The sequence below is a fragment of the Penicillium verrucosum genome (genome assembly GCF_028828655.1).
Source record: "Penicillium verrucosum strain IBT 35672 chromosome Unknown utg000005l_segment0_segment0, whole genome shotgun sequence".
NCBI classification, from domain to species: Eukaryota; Fungi; Ascomycota; class Eurotiomycetes; order Eurotiales; family Aspergillaceae; genus Penicillium; species Penicillium verrucosum.
The window spans coordinates 1260805-1276662 of record NW_026643214.1 but is presented as its reverse complement, the minus strand read 5'-3'; the positions used below and the strand labels follow the sequence as shown (position 1 = coordinate 1276662).

The 15858-nt window shown below is 47.8% G+C and overlaps 9 protein-coding genes across 9 annotated transcripts; 3 read left to right on the top strand and 6 right to left on the bottom strand.

Moving 5' to 3' along the window:
* Positions 1-264: 264 nt before the first annotated feature.
* On the bottom strand, positions 265-1416 carry N7516_011342 (uncharacterized protein; the record flags this gene model as incomplete). Its single annotated transcript, XM_057224060.1, has 1 exon — positions 265-1416. The coding sequence occupies one exon, from the start codon at positions 1414-1416 to the stop codon at positions 265-267; it is 1152 nt and encodes a 383-aa protein (XP_057069200.1).
* Positions 1417-2084: 668 nt separating this feature from the next.
* N7516_011341 (uncharacterized protein) lies at positions 2085-2654 on the bottom strand (the record flags this gene model as incomplete). Its single annotated transcript, XM_057224059.1, has 2 exons — positions 2085-2486; positions 2526-2654. 2 exons carry the CDS (start codon positions 2652-2654, stop codon positions 2085-2087), a joined length of 531 nt encoding a protein of 176 aa, XP_057069199.1.
* Positions 2655-3061: 407 nt separating this feature from the next.
* On the bottom strand, positions 3062-3507 carry N7516_011340 (uncharacterized protein; the record flags this gene model as incomplete). Its single annotated transcript, XM_057224058.1, has 2 exons — positions 3062-3322; positions 3394-3507. The coding sequence occupies 2 exons, from the start codon at positions 3505-3507 to the stop codon at positions 3062-3064; spliced, it is 375 nt and encodes a 124-aa protein (XP_057069198.1).
* A 2285-nt stretch (positions 3508-5792) lies between these two features.
* Positions 5793-6722, bottom strand: N7516_011339 (putative histone h1.3.; the record flags this gene model as incomplete). Its single annotated transcript, XM_057224057.1, has 2 exons — positions 5793-6572; positions 6627-6722. The coding sequence occupies 2 exons, from the start codon at positions 6720-6722 to the stop codon at positions 5793-5795; spliced, it is 876 nt and encodes a 291-aa protein (XP_057069197.1).
* Positions 6723-7405: 683 nt separating this feature from the next.
* N7516_011338 (uncharacterized protein) lies at positions 7406-8311 on the bottom strand (the record flags this gene model as incomplete). Its single annotated transcript, XM_057224056.1, has 3 exons — positions 7406-7821; positions 7877-8038; positions 8089-8311. 3 exons carry the CDS (start codon positions 8309-8311, stop codon positions 7406-7408), a joined length of 801 nt encoding a protein of 266 aa, XP_057069196.1.
* Positions 8312-8579: 268 nt separating this feature from the next.
* Positions 8580-9779, top strand: N7516_011337 (glutaminyl-peptide cyclotransferase family protein; the record flags this gene model as incomplete). The annotated part of the gene is made up of 1 exon (XM_057224055.1): positions 8580-9779. The coding sequence occupies one exon, from the start codon at positions 8580-8582 to the stop codon at positions 9777-9779; it is 1200 nt and encodes a 399-aa protein (XP_057069195.1).
* Positions 9780-10076: 297 nt separating this feature from the next.
* On the bottom strand, positions 10077-11125 carry N7516_011336 (YeeE/YedE family protein; the record flags this gene model as incomplete). Its single annotated transcript, XM_057224054.1, has 2 exons — positions 10077-10781; positions 10838-11125. The coding sequence occupies 2 exons, from the start codon at positions 11123-11125 to the stop codon at positions 10077-10079; spliced, it is 993 nt and encodes a 330-aa protein (XP_057069194.1).
* A 726-nt stretch (positions 11126-11851) lies between these two features.
* N7516_011335 (FAD-binding oxidoreductase) lies at positions 11852-13363 on the top strand (the record flags this gene model as incomplete). The annotated part of the gene is made up of 2 exons (XM_057224053.1): positions 11852-12110; positions 12177-13363. The coding sequence occupies 2 exons, from the start codon at positions 11852-11854 to the stop codon at positions 13361-13363; spliced, it is 1446 nt and encodes a 481-aa protein (XP_057069193.1).
* Positions 13364-14031: 668 nt separating this feature from the next.
* N7516_011334 (uncharacterized protein) lies at positions 14032-15504 on the top strand (the record flags this gene model as incomplete). The annotated part of the gene is made up of 3 exons (XM_057224052.1): positions 14032-14586; positions 14642-14839; positions 14890-15504. 3 exons carry the CDS (start codon positions 14032-14034, stop codon positions 15502-15504), a joined length of 1368 nt encoding a protein of 455 aa, XP_057069192.1.
* Positions 15505-15858: the final 354 nt, after the last annotated feature.

Genomic DNA, 15858 nt, shown 5'->3' with positions numbered 1-15858 from the left:
GGCGTCTTTGGATCTATTCGGTTATCTAGTCTACTTTCCATATGAATGTGTATTCATCTTCATAGCAAAGCATGTTTATTTCAAATCAACCTGAAATCCATCCTAGAATCCAAGTAGGCCTCCTCCTGTTTCTTTTCTTTCTTGTCCTTCGAACATGCCAGCCGAATAAAACACACAACAAAACCGAACATTGCCACAAACACGCAGTCGAACAATCCAGCAATTTGATCATAATCCATACCTCCAACAAATCAACTTCAGACATCAGACATCAGCTTCATCGCGCTCGGATTCCTCATTCTCCTCATGCATGGAGCCAGCCCTTTCATCGTGCTTTTCTTTCGTGGTCTTCGTGGCGCGGCCATTCGTCTTCGGTGCATCCCCCTCCGAAGTAGAACCATCCATAGCTCCCCCAACGAGATCCTTATCCAGTGACTCAGCCAGTTCATTGGTCTTGTCAACCTTCTTGCGATTCCCACTCTGGGATTTAGTCTTGACAGGCATCTTGACATGAGTAGATTTAGCATGTCCTCGCGGAGCTCGGCCATCTGTCTTCGGTGCATCCGCATCCCCTCCCAAAGTAAGACCACCCAAAGCATTCCTAACAAGGTCTTTATCCGGTGAGTCGGCGAGCTCTTTGGTCTTGTCGAGTTTCTTGTCATTCGCAGTCTGGGACTTGTTCTTGACCGAAGCGGACTTGGCACATGCTCGAGTAAGTCGACGTTTGACTTCTTCCTCCATGTCACTCTCGTTGTCCGAAGTACTATCAGCCACTTCATTGGGGTCTCCGAGTCGCTTGCGCTTGACTTTGCCATGGTTTGTGCGGGAAGAAGCGGCGTCCATCTCTGCGCTGGATGACTCGTCGGCACTTTCTTCAGTCGAGTCATCCTGGTACACGTTTTGCTTTCTGCCACGCTTCACACCCCGGTTGTGGTCGACGTTCTGGTAGCGTGCGCGGGAGGATGAGGGCTTGTTGCCTGTGTAGAAAGAACTGTCTCTTCCTTTTCTCGCTGCATGACTTGTAGAGCTCTTTTTGTGTCTGTTTTGTCTGCTGTGTCTGTTGCGCTTCGTGGCCTTTTGTTTGGTGTTCCGGCGTTGGGTCTTGCTTGAAGCGTTGAAGTTCACCAGAGAAGACTCGTCGTCTTCGACCTCACTGTCCTCACTGTCCTCGCTGTCTTCACCTTCGCTGTCCAGAGACATACGCTTGCCTTTTCCCTTGTGTTTAACATGGTCTTTGCGCTTAGCGTTCTGGTGGTGGCTCTTTGGTTGAGTTTCGTCGATCTCTGACTCAGAAGACTCTGCTGTGCTACCTTCATCAGACTCGTTGGGCAAAATCTTTGATTTCTTGTTTTTTGGAAGATTTTCCGGTTGATAATCCAGGGTCATTTCTGGAACATCCTGTGGTCTCATAGACATGTTCGGATCAGTAGCACATAACAACTTGAGTGCATTTCTCTTGGCGATTCTGAGTGCATTTCGAGCATGTCGGGGTTTTACACGTGCGATATGTGCTAGTTTATTTTCGTCGAGTTTCTGAAGGATGTTTAGTAGATACAAGCTAACATTCAGGGTAAGTGGGTAACAACCGGTGGTGTGGCATAACAAAAGTGTGCAAGAACTAGGAACTTGACATCAGCCCCTTTCAAACCCATCCATCCAGGAGCCTGGAGTCTAGCGTAATGAAACATAACGTGTTCGTGATAGCTGATAACCTTGTGTTTTGTTGGATGAACAAGAATCAACGCCGGAAGCACAGAATAAGGGAGATTGTTGAAGGAACATGGAGGACAAAGTGAAAACAAGGGCAATTTATACCACAATATCACACATAGACAATGCCTATGTACATTTCCATTTGCTGGTGACTGTATCATGTTGTGCAATAGGTTTTCATTGTTGGGTAAACATCTGTGGCCAATCTCGCATGAAAGGGCGAACTAGATAGATACACTTGATAAACACCCCTTCTATCATGTACCTCCTGTCAAATCAATTTCTCAAATATGTTGGATCCCATGAAAAAGTGCAGTAAGCATTCCCCAGTCACGAACCTCTGGAGAGACCTGCATCGACAACACGATCACTTAGTCGATAGGCTCCGGCTTGATTTTGATGTCGGTATCGGTATCGGCCTTGACCTTCACCAGACTTTCCGTGCTCTCCCCCGATTCAATGACAATCTCAACCTTCACAGCATTCTTGGTGTCCTCCCCAGATTCCGCCTCGGACTTGATGTCATGTTCGGGCTCAGGCTGCGGGTCAACAACTTTGTCACGGCGCTTCTTTGCGCGGCCGGTTGCTGGACCCTTGCCCTTGGCATTCAAATTGGTCTGGCCATCGTCTAGGTTGCTCAGTTCATCCTCGAACATCTTTTCCAGCTTGCGCTTGATGGATGGAAATCGGCTGCTTGCTGAGTGTCTCTTTGTGTTGCTTAGCTTTCCAAGCTTTTCGGTGTCAAGTTGAATTGTAAGTAGAGTCAGTTTGGGCTATGGTTCGATGGCTGATGACACAGAGAGCGTGTGTACCTTTCCACTCATACATAGGACACTGGCCATGATGAGCTTGATTTCAGCGGCTGTGAAATCACCGAATAACCCAGACTTCTTCTTGGGGGATGGGGTGGCAGACTTCTTGGGGGATGGGGTCGTCGACATCGTGTCACTTGGTAACGCGAGTGACGATGGTTCGTTCCTTTTTGATGAGATGGGAGTTTATTGTGGTGTGCAAGGAACTGAATATGGGTTGTGGTGAACTGTTGATGTTGGGGAAGATGGTGTGTTGGGTGAAGAGGGAACAATGTTTACGTGCACTTTACTTGTGGAAATAATTGGACTCGAAAACTCCCATCTACACTATACATCTCTCTATCTCGCCTATATTAGAACTACTATAACCATTCCAATTCAGGACCTTCAAATTCTGTCTTATCCACTGCAAATGAAGCTAACGTTATGATTGAGCTTTAACACAACATGTAGGATCCTTAAAATATCAATCCTAGGTCAAAGCTACAATGTTAACCAGTGATTTTGGTCCGATCACTGATAGATCTCCTTCCATCCTAATTCTTAGGATCCTTGGCGAGTGCAGCCTCCACAGCCTCCACAGAGTCCTCGTTATCGTCCTCCTCATGCTTGGTTTCTTCGGTTTGTTCGACTTCTTCATCTTCTCCGGCTTCCTCGGTTTCTTCGGCTTCCTTGGTAGCTGCCCCGGCGGTTCTCTGATCCTCCCATCTCTCGAGGCATCGTCGGCTCTTGGTAAAGACAGTTCTAGCAGAGGAAGGTGTAACCTTGCAAAACTCGCCAAGCTTCTTCCAGTCAACCTGCCAAGAATAAGAAGACTCGCGTTGAGCTCAAACACCGTGCAGATCCAAGCGCACATTCGTTCACTTACCTTGGGCTTTTCCATGCATAGATATGCCATCACAAGGTGCTCCATCTGGCTTGGGCTGAGTCCAACGGACTTCACCGTATCAGAGATCTTCTCTTGTTTCTGCCCTTGAGGCATGGTTGTTGTTTGGTCAGATAGTCAGTGATAGCTTGAAGGTTGAACACGAGGTTATAGAAGCGAGTCTCGTGGATATCAATTTCAGAAGGGAAGATGGATGTAGATGGAGAAAGATCGATCTGAAGAATTAGTGTATAAATAGGCCTACTTGGGAACGGACGCGTCTTACCCAGTTGTATAGCACGTGCCTTACCCAGGTGTATAACACGCGTCTTGCTCAAGTGTATATCGTTCAGGGTTACTTTGACCGGACTAGTGCCTTGATGCCTAATTTTGGCCCGGCCAAAAAATAAAGATACCTGAATTACAGCTACAGAGCCCTTGATAAGCAAAGTACCACACAGGCAGTTCGTTCTACTGGCCTAGGCAGTCCAAAAAAATGAAGCTTTTACACACCATACAATTCACTGCATCTCTATATTTCTGGGCGGTTGCAAGTCCAGAAATGAAGACCGTATACAAATGCAGGCAGTATATCTACATCCCTACGCGGTTTACAAGTCTAAAATATGGAGATACCTGTATTTGTATGGTGTCAAAAGCTTCGTTTGTGTAGGTATATTAGGCACAATAGTTATTCCACGCCGGATACTGAAAGGGGTCTAAATTCAGCCATAATCTAGATATAAACTAGGCCAAAATTAAGGCATCGAGACACCAATCCCGTTAAAGTAACCCTAAATGCTCTATACCTACGCGCTGTAACCTACGCACTGTACACCTACGCGCGTGGACAATGCACCTTCCAAACTCGGAAATTCATCGGATTATATATTTGCACAATATAGCCCACCTTGGCATCTATATCATGATAGCCACCACAGCACATCATAGTGACTAACCCAGCACCTTTAGCTCATTAGCATCCAATGAGCCCATTACTTGTCCTTTCAATCGATGCTATACTTAACAATGGGTTGATCTCCTAAATCTTGCTGTGGTGATTCTTGTCGTATCTAATTTGTAGCGCCTGTTTCCATGAAATATGGAGTCAATATCTAGTAAGAGCAGGTTATTCCATTCGTCAGTCACCCACAAACATTACTTTCTATCAGCCTACAAGTGGTTTGAGGGAGCATTCGCTCTGTAGCATGTGTTCCCTCTACAATTGTAACTAATAATCGTATAAGATCCTAGCCTCTATTGAACTTGTTCCCGGTCTATCCATAGGGAGCCAATAGTCGCTTCTCCATAGAAGGAACCTACAGGTACTATAAAATGATATATCTTTGTGGGGTTTTAGACACTTCGCAACCGTCCGTTTGTAGCATCATAGGTAGTCCCCATGCTGTATCCTTAACCCGGTATTATATGCAACTGATATCTAACTCAACTAACGTCTAACCTATAAATAACATCAACCTCATGTCCAATCGGATAAACCCTCACAAACCGAACAATAATACACATTTTAAACCTAGTGGTACACAACAGCCACTCTCCCCCTATCACACAAGACCTGTATTATATCTTGTTTAGATTTTATCCAGATACGCTACGACTTTTAAGGCAGTCACTGCCCAGGTGGTTCCGCTAGGCTCAGGTAGGAATGCAAATGAAGCTTTTCATCCCATACAAATGGAGATATCTCCATATTTTTGGACGGTTTACATGTGTCAAAAATGATGAGGATTTGGCAGATCAGGGGCTTTGTCTATGTATGGTAGGCATTGATTTAAATGGAGATGAAAAGCTTCGTTTTTGACATTTGCAAACCGGCCAAAAGCATGGAAATATCTCCATTTGTATGGAGATCAAAAGCTTCATTTTTATGGGGGTTTAACGGCGCCTAGTTATTCCGTGCCGAGTTGGTCATACATAGTACGCTGTATACATGGATAGCGAGGCCGAAAAGCGGATTTAAGCATGAATCAGGCCAAAATAAGGCATCCTGGAATTAAAATCAGGCATTCGCCATCGAGCGCTATACACCATCGTACATGACATTCAGGGGTCCTCCGTGGGTCGATGGTTGACTGCATACATATGCGGGTTATTCCAGATGTAACTAGGTAACTAAAATGTCTGATTGCCAGCACGTACGAAAATGTTGGATATGTAGTTGGAGTGGGAAATGCAATATCCACTGTTGTTAATTTGAATGCTTTATCACCGTCTGAGACGAAACTCAGTAGATACCTTTTTTTTTTTTTTTTTATAAGAGCATTCACCATTACCATCGATAATCTCCTCGCATCCTCCTCAAAACCATATGCAAATCGGGCAAAAACCACGAGTTCTCAAATATGTACCGCCTCGTGCTCCGCAAGTTCATGGGCTCAGACTTAATTCTCGGGCTGGTCGTTTTTTTGGGCATTTTCCTGCTTGTAGGCATCGTCCTCTTCGTTGTGCAGTGGGGACTCGGGGAGTTGTTGGTCCACAGCTAGGTCAAGCACAGCGTCGCTGTTCTCATCAGCCTTGACATTTGCTTGCTCTTTCTCAGTATCAGGCTTGATTGCATCAGCTGTAGTGGAGAGTTCAGTGAGAGATTCAGCAGCAGCGGGTTCACCGACAGGCTCAGCGGCAGCAACGGGGGCCTTGAGGGTAGTATCCTTAGTGAGGGCGGCGGTTTCAGTGCCAGGCTGAGCAGCGGCAACAGCGGCCTTGGCCTTGCATGTAGTATCCTCGGCGAGGGCGGCGGTTTCAGTGCCAGACTGAGCAGCGGCAACAGCGGCCTCCTGGGTAGTATCCTCAGCGAGGGCGGCAGCGAATTCGAAATCAGCAGTGAGGGGACTAAACTCGAGCTTGATGGAGACATCCTGGTCGTCGGTTTCCTCGGAATTGATAGCGGCCTTGTCACTCTTGGTAGCCTTGGCAGACTTGGGGGTCTTCGGAGACATGGAGGTCTTGGGAGACTTGATGGTGCGAGGGGTCTTTGCATTTGCCTTTCGGCGCTTGGAAGAACTACCCTCGGGCGACATGGTGGCACTGGCATCATCCGCATTGGTGTGGTCATCGGCGCACAGCTTGTCTAGCTTGCGTTTCGCAGTGCGAAAGAGCGTATGAGCAGACGAGGCCTTGATGCCAGCATTCGCAGCAAGCTTGTCATAGTCGATCTTTCTCGTCTACTGCATTAGCAAGGTAATTATAGCGTGAGAACTTGGGACCGGATAACGTACCTTATCATTCTTCAGACAGACATTCGCCAGGACCAAAAGCTTGGTCTCCGTGGCGGAAATGCCCGGGAAGAGGATTGGTTTCGCTGGAGAAGACATTTCGGATCAGGTTGTTCAGGTTGGATAGAAGTTCGGTGGATCAGATTGAGTTTCGAATGGAATTTGAACTTTATGTAACGGATGTAAAAGGATGAAGGAGGAAATTCCGGGGCAGCTGGAAATGGAAGTTAAATAGCAAGCGGCGTCGACCTGAACTGATTGATCTGAAGCGGAATGAATTGTTTTTCAAAACGTGTGTTGGAATGAATTCTCGGCGTAGAATGCAAGTTTGTCAACATGGATGTCGAAAGAGAACTTCGGTTATATTACGACTGACAGGTATTTAACTGCACTCAAACACTCTATTGCGATTGATTGTAAGCGAGTATATAGATCCCTGGGGAGTGTGTTTGGTTCAGAGATGCTCTAGATGAGAGTTAAGTGAGACGTGAGGGAATGTGAACGAGTTTTATTCCACCCTAAAGCATGAGAGAAGGACCCGGTTGCAACTGAATCTTAAACAGTAACACAGCCCATACAACTTAATTGCGACTGGATCCTAATCTGTTTACTGTGCCGGGGGTAAATGGATATGAAATACATCCATGGATGACAGATCCAGTCATTAATCCATAGCTACCCGTGGACCTTCCTTCAGACCGACTGAGATTCCGTCGATCAATAACTGAGAGAATTGGGTGTCAGTCAAACAATCGATGGAACCAGCCATAAAATTCCAGAGATCAATGAGGCTGTGACTTGACTTTTTGAATCTGCTGGTAAATTCCATTCCACAATTCAGGGAAGAAAGCCGAAGTCTGTCTCCCCGGCTTGCTGTGGGTTCCAGTATAAAACTGGGTTGGGGCTCTTCCCTGCCACCATCGTTGCGGTGACGGATTCAGATTTTGGAATGTGACGGGTCGCAGGGCGTCTTTGAAGGGAACAAGATCACCAAGACGGACAGTCGTTTGCCGGGGAATGGTATTGAATCGCATGCTGGTGAGATATAGCACTGCCGTTGGAGGCAGATCTTTTGCATACTGGACAGCCGCTTCCCGCGACTTCCTCGCAAAGGCAGGCAGTGCCAGATGGATAAAGTTCACATACGGGGCAGCAGTATACGAGACAAATATCATTGGGAGGGCACCAGCAGCAATCACTAAAGCAAATTTAGCATTGACGCTCAGGTGGGTGGAATGTCCGAGTTAGCTTACCCGCAGGTGTGCTGTACCAAGGGTAATCATCGGCCACGGAACATGCTGGTGCAACGATTAGACATGCTGCACCGAATAGAAGCACCGTGGTGATTCGCAGCGTTCCCAGAAATATAGCTCTACCCGTCCCTCCATAATAGACCAAAATTCGTTCTGGTGGCCCTGCAACTCTAGCTCAGCAAATGCGCTTAATACCAGTGGGAAGGGTTCACATACCTGTCCTGGTGGTTGTCCTTGGTGGTGTGAGATTTCTTGTGACTGGAGAACGTGTAGCTGGGGGGTTTCCTTTGATTTGGGTAATGGTGAAAGATGCTTCTGCGACGGCCGAGGTATCTGCGACTTGAAGCGAACCCAGACGTTCCTACGAAGACTGCGTTGAGCACATTCTGGCAGAGTTGTGCGTAATTGAGGGTGGAGTAAAATCTGTAGTCGCATTGTGCCTGTGTAATGATTGTAGTTGGCTGTTGGGATTTGGATGTTGATTGATCTCGACGCCGATCACTCGGCAAAAAGGGTGACCGCCTTGCCTTCCGCTCTGTTTAGATTGCTGGATGTGCTGACTCCTGCTAGGGTTTTGACACATTCTCCTTTCATCTCATACCATATACTATCGTTGATCACCTAGCTAAATAAGGCTTGAATTGATCCGATCGTTGCTTTAATGCAGGTCGTGAACCGTTAGCGCTAGCTTTCCTTCAACGCCATGTCTCCGGCTTATCGCATGCCACCTGGCATTGTGTCACTTTGGCTATGCCTTCTTCTAATGCTTCTAGCATGTGTAGAAGCATACGAGGAAATATCAGATAAGACCTTGACTCAACTCCCACGGCCCAATAACGACTTCGACATCCACAACGGCGCTTTATTGTCACCTATACTAAGGACCCGCGTCCCTGGCACCTCCGGCTCCACCGCGGTACTCAATCACTTTGCCGACTTTTTTCGAACCGCACTGCCCAGATGGACTATTGAGGTTCAGAACTCCACAGCCAAAACACCACTATCCAAGGGGAAGGATGTACATTTCCGAAACTTCATCGCTACTCGCGATCCTCCTTGGGCCTCGGTTGGTGACGTTGGCCGGCTCACTCTTGTCGCCCATTATGATAGCAAGGTAGAACCGGAAGGCTTCATCGGAGGCATCGACAGTGCCGCGCCATGTGCGATGATTATGCATACCATGCGCAGCATCGATGCCGCGCTAGAAAAGAAATGGTCCGCGCTACAGGAGCAAGGGTTACATACCTACCTTGAAGAAGAGCGGGGTCTCCAGGTTATATTCTTGGATGGCGAAGAGGCCTTTGATGTCTGGACTGCGACCGATTCCCTCTATGGAGCTCGTGCCCTGGCTACACATTGGGATGACCAAGTCTATCCCGCGATGTCGGAATTCAAGGGTCCCTTGTCATCGATATCTCTGTTTGTCCTTTTGGATCTGCTGGGCTCGAAATCCCCGACAGTTCATTCTTATTATGAGACAACACACTGGGCTTATCAAAGCTTGGGCGCCCTTGAAAAACGATTCAAGTCATTGAAGCAGTTCAAGTCTGCCTCGGCTAATCCATGGTTCGTTGATACCGAGAATGACGGACACAACCTGTCGCCTATGGGTGGCATCCAGGATGATCACCTTCCTTTCCTCGCAAAGGGTGTTGAGATCCTCCATCTTATTGACTTTACTCCCTTCAAGGGATTCCCTTCTGTTTGGCATTCAATCGACGATGATGGTGAACATTTAGATTTGGATACCGTCGAGGACTGGAGCATGCTAGTTACCGCCTTCGTTGCGGAGTGGATGGAGTTGGAAGGCTATTTTGATCATAAATCTGCCCCCAGTCCACGCAGTAACGACCAATCTGCTGAGATGGAAGCGCTCCGCATGGATAGGAAGACTGAGTTGTAAGCCATTCTTCCATTTTCTATCCACTGCCCGAGTCCTTTTCCTTGTTATATACCCAATGCATTTATTCACGGACCAGTGGCATCTATTCTCAGTTGAACCGACTACGTACATATTCTTATGGCATTAGTACCCTTGCTAATCAAGCCTCGGACGCAGCTCCTGAGATCTTCGGACTTCCATCTTTTCTTTTCTTGCATAACCACGCACCGATCTCGACTCTATTCACTCGAGAAGACGCCAAAGTTCAACGAATCGAATGAAGAATTAAATGTCTATAATTTCTATATCCCATGCCCTTTAAATGAGGTTACCCAACATATAACCGCCCATTGTGATCAGTCCCCAAGTGGGCTGTAGGAGTGTTCGCAAAATTGCAGGGCCCGGGCAGACCCCTCTCAGTCCCCAAGCTAGTCCAAATGTCACAGCACCCGCAACAAAGCGCCAATCTATGTCGCTCACCGTGGCCGTTGGGAGTCGCCATTTCTCGGCAAGGGTAGGCTTAGCAATGGCCTTTCCCTTTTCAACCGATTGGCCTGGTTTCTCAACCAGGAAGGTGAACAGCGATGGCCCAATTCCAAACAGGATGATCAGCGCCAGCGACGGATCAAATCGGGACGGGTCAGTCACAAAGGCAAAGAACCTGAGCACTTTGGCTGGGTCCGCCATTCCAGATATAAAAAGACCCAGGCCGAACTCCAACCCTGCCACATAAGAATAGACGACCCTAGATTCTTCCGATCGATGGACCTTCTGTGGGACAATGATGAAGTTCGTGACAGCCGCCAGCAGCGCTGCACCAGCCATGAAGCCGAACTCCAGCCCAGACGGATACATTGGTGTATAGCACGGGGTCGTACCACACGACGGGATATTAGATCCGCCCCCAACAAAGTTCGCTGTGAGCAATGCAGTTGTGAAGAAGATGGCGGTTGCAATCAGCGAGCGGGGCGAGAGACGCGAAAGGCCACACAGCATATGTCCCGAGGTACAGCCTCGACCGTTCTGCTTCACTTAGTCAACTTGTTCCTGGTTCTCCAATTATATTCGATACTTCTCACCTTTGTTCCCCATCCCAATAGGAAGCCCACTCCCAACGTTGCTGCAGCAGAAGCCCATGAATGTGGCGACGCGGGATAGTCCGGGATCAGTGAGGGTGCCAGCAAGTATACCGGTACAATGCTGGACACCAAACCCGCGATGATAGGCACATTGTCACGACTCGGGTTGAGAGCGCACCCAGATAGAAGAGAGGATATACCGAAGACGGCGCCGTTGTGTACGAGTAGGCCGGATGAGCCTTGGAATAGTAATAGCGCGCCCAGCGTGGTATGAATTGGGGTGAACATGATGTTGATGCTCTGTCGATTCGTCTTTGTTACTAAGGTTTTCTTCCTGATGTCATTGCGGGAAGTGTTGGATGGTATGAGGTATGAGGGTATAGAACACCAAGAAAGTTAGAGAAAAAAAATCAATAACCGGGATTCTTTCGAATTCGATGTTTAAGGAAGAAAAAAACAAGCAAAGAAGTAAAGAAACAAAAGGAGTTGAGTTAGGGTTTCCAACATTGCATGACAAGGGATTTCCGGATCGGGGACCATTTACGTCGCCGTTATAGTTATAGTGGTCCCCGAGCAGTTTCTTTCGGCATCTCCCGGTATTCACCTAGGCCATTGTGAACTTATTGGTTGACTACTCTATTCGAATATTTGCTCGCAATTTCATCATCTCAAGCACGTTCATGTACAAATTCGCCTTGTTACACCAGAGTCCCTATATGCAGTGGCATGACAGGCCAAGTCGAGTATTTATGTTTAGACAAAGATGCTGAAAGAATCACAAGACCCCCTGAGTACTAATAACGAATGTGACAACCGTGACATATGTAACAACTGTGACACCGAGTAAATGAGACGTCGGAGGGAGCAAAAGACTTACCCAGGGCTCTCCGTCTCGTGAAGCAGTCGTGATCCCGCCCCTTCTATATGTTCCACCGGGCCAGTACTGATCTTCTCTCTTGCATCAGCCTCTACTTGACTATCTTGGGGTTAGCCCTCAATTTATTGTCATCCAAAATGGGAAACACATCCAGCGTTGCCGGCCGTGAGTGCTTCATGGCCGCCGTGGGAGGAAACCCTACAATGGCGACCTTTCGGGGAGATCTGTTGTATGAATTTCGGGCCTTGCCATCCTATAACCTGGCCATGCCGGTCCATCCCGCGGTAATCACCTATCCGAATACTACGAGCCAGATCGCGGAAATTGTGCGTTGTGCCGTTGAGAGCAACTACCGGGTACAAGCTTACAGTGGAGGTCACAGCTATGGAAACTATGGTATGGAAGTATCTTCTACGTCCGAATCATGGTGTACCTTTTGCTAAACCAACTGTACTATGGTAGGTCTGGGAGGAGCCGATGGTCACGTTGTCGTCGACCTAAAATATTTCCAGAAATTCTCCATGGACCCGGACACCCATATTGCCACAATTGGGGCTGGTACAAACTTGGGGGATCTCCAAGACCGTCTTCTGCAAGCAGGTGGTAGAGCGATGACACATGGATCTTGTCCACAAGTCGGAGTTGGCGGTCATTTCACCATTGGTGGTCTTGGTCTCATGTCACGACAATGGGGAACTGCATTGGATCATGTACTGGAGGCTGAAGTAGTCCTCGCCAATTCCAGCATTGTGGCCGCGTCGGATACCCAGAACGAAGACATTTTCTGGGCTGTCAAGGGTGCGGCCGCCAGCTTTGGCATCGTTACTGAGTTCAAGGTTCGCACTCAGGAAATTCCGAAGGGCGCTGTGCAATATACGTACACATTCAGCCAGGGAGACGTACTTGACAAGGTCAACCTCTTCCAAGCCTGGCAGTCCATTATCGCAAAGCCTAACATTACGCGGAATTATTCCACTGAGCTCACAATCTTCCAGGACGGCATTGTGATCACGGGCAGCTTCTTCGGAACCAGAGAGGAGTTTGAAGAATTTGAGCAGCAAAACAACCTCCCAATCCGAAACAAGGGCAATGTGGCATACATCACGAACTGGCTAGCCTTAGTAGCCCACGCGGCTGAGAATTACCTAGTCTCAATCGGTGGAGCTTTGCTTACTTCGTTCTACTCCAAGTCATTATCGTTCACGGTCGACGAACTATTCACCGAGCACGGGCTAGTCGCCTTATTCACATACCTAGATAACGCACCGAAGAGCAGTGGGAACTGGTGGATTATTTTCGACCTCGAAGGTGGCGCAACCAACGATGTTCCTATGAATGCCACGTCCTATGTGCACCGTGACGCTGTCATGTGGATGCAATCCTATGCTGTTGTCGGCTTTGAACCTCCTGCATTCACCACCAGGAGGTTCCTCGATCTCTTGCATCAAGTTGTGATTGAAAATCGACCACCCGGACCTTTACGTTCCTATCCCGGATATGTTGATCCTTACCTTGAGAATGGCCAGGTTGCCTACTGGGGATCGAATCTTGGGCAGCTCCAACGTATCAAGACTCTTGTTGATCCGAATGACGTCTTCCACAATCCGCAGAGTGTGGCTGTTAATCCCATTATCAGTTCTCACGATTAAGGTCACTTAAGGGAGAAGTCGGATGCTAGTCTCGTATATTTTATTCTCATTCACAAAGACAATAGCTCGTATTTTCAATGTGGTTAGGACATATACATTTTGAGACTATGGATGTCGCATACCATCCACACTAAAGTGCAATAGGTAATGAGCTCGAGTCTGCGGTTGTCTAACGGCGGACTCCAGCTCATTTTTGCTCTTGGTGTAAAATAATTAGGCGGAGGTCACGGTTTCGTTTCTTCACGATGGCACTCTTTTCTTTTTTTCCCTACCCTGTGCTTTTTAATGAGGCGAAGGCAACCACCCGTTGAGATAATATATATAAAGGAAAGTTCAACCACCACGCTAGCCTCATAGTAATTTGGTACAGAAGCTGTCATTTTCAACATTTTCAACGTCAATTTCACAAGTCCTCCGTTTTTATAGTTATATAATTGACGAGTGACTGGTTGGCGTTTTTCCGTGAAGCCTCCTAATATCTTTCATGTAGTCGGCTCTGCTAGAAGTCAAGCTTGTTACTAAGCTGCGAACCCGGCACATCACCTCAACTTCCGTCTGTAAAGATCATGCAGGTAATACATGAACCCAATAATGTCAATGATGCATGTCATGGCTGTAACTCTCGCTTGATCCCAAATGCAACACGCGTCAGCCCAGATGCTCCAATCATGAAACGCGCCTACAGCCCAGAATCCAGCCCAGAATCCAGCCCAGAATATGAGCCGAGAAAAGAAGTTCCGCTAAATGACCAGCGCCCAATTCTTTTAAGCTTAAATGCGCCTGTCTCTCCGCCACGAAAAAGATCATCGATCAAATGGGTCAAGTATGGAGATGGAGGAGACGCTATCCCGCCAAACGCATCCCAATTAAACACTTCACCCAGCCTTGCTGCCATCGAAGCAGGTCAGGTTAAAGTGACCGACCACCTGAGCACAATTTCGGCAAGGCTCAAAGAATGTGTTCGCCCAGTTCCGACACAATCATTACCGCGGCTGCCCATCAAAGATTGGATGGAATTGTACAGACGCAACGAGCACCCGGAAGGACGCCATTTCGTCATCCATCAACATGACCACCCCATCGCAGGGCCCCATTATGACCTCCGTCTCCAGATCTCGGACACCAGCTCTGTCAGCTGGTCTGTTATGTATGGGATGCCTGGGGATCCGAATAGCCAGCGATTGAACCGGAATGCAACTGAAACTCGGATCCATTGTTTATGGGTGGGTCTGCGATCTGGGATGAGATGGTATGATACTAATTATTGCGTCTTTACAGAATCATCTCATTGAAACAGCTTCTCACCAAACGGGGAGCATGATCATCTGGGATACTGGAGAATATGAGATTCTACCTTATCAAATGGACCCATCTGGCCCCGAGACCGATGACTCTCGATCAGAGGTCTCTGAAGACGGCCATGTTTCACCGGAGCCAATCTCAGATAGTGCGAAGTTACGAGAAGCTTTTCAGAATGTAGGTATACCCCTGTACAACGCGGGGACAAGGGGATTTTCTAACGCTAGAACACTAAGCGCAAAATCCGACTCCGACTGCATGGAACCCGTCTACCGAAAGACTACACTATAATATTACGGATGGACAAAACCACCGATTTTGCGAGGCCAATCCGATACGGCCCCAAACGGCGTCGGCAATCCAGGCCAAGGGTGCCACAAGCGCCCTTGACCTCGGACTCCGGGTCACCTTCGCCGCCACCAAGCAAACAAAATTTAAGAGTGGATCCAACACCCCAACGATGTCAATCCGAATCTCAAAATAGCCCGACTAAGGCACATGTAGACGATACCTACACCGCCGACATGGAAATCCAAATAAACAATGCTTACCCAGGGTCCAGCAACACGATCGGCTCGATCCACCAACGACGGTGGTATCTCAGTCTAGATCGGGAATCCTCTGGATTTGAGCCGACGGTAAATGCAGGGGAGTTGAAAGAAAAAGGCAGAAAGAAAAGGTGGACCCCCAAACTCGTCGGACAAGGATTTGAGCCGTTTTACGTGCACGGCCCAGATTCTGAGCGAAGCGTTATTACTGGACGATTGGGGCGTGATGTCTTGGATGATGAGGCCGTGGAAGAGTTTGTGCCGAGACGCGGGTGGAGGCCTGTCCTGCATTAGGTGGACATTAGATGGATACAAGCTAGTTATACAAGCTATACAAGCTATACAAGCTATACAAGCTATACAAGCTATACAAGCTATACAAGCTATACAAGCTATACAAGTGGATAATGGTCAATTTTCCTTGAATCCGAGTTGAAGGTTTACTAATCGTCCTAACTGGTTAGTGCTTACAGATATCCTATTTCGTACATCACCATTGGAAGACGCAATCTCTTCCAATCTCGGGGGGATCGGAACTCGGGTTGTAAAGAGGAGAAAGAATATGCAGCCACCAAGGAGTTCAGTCATTGAACACGAGAACTGCACAATTATAGTGCGTGTGACTCAATGCACAGCCTTGAAAGGAAA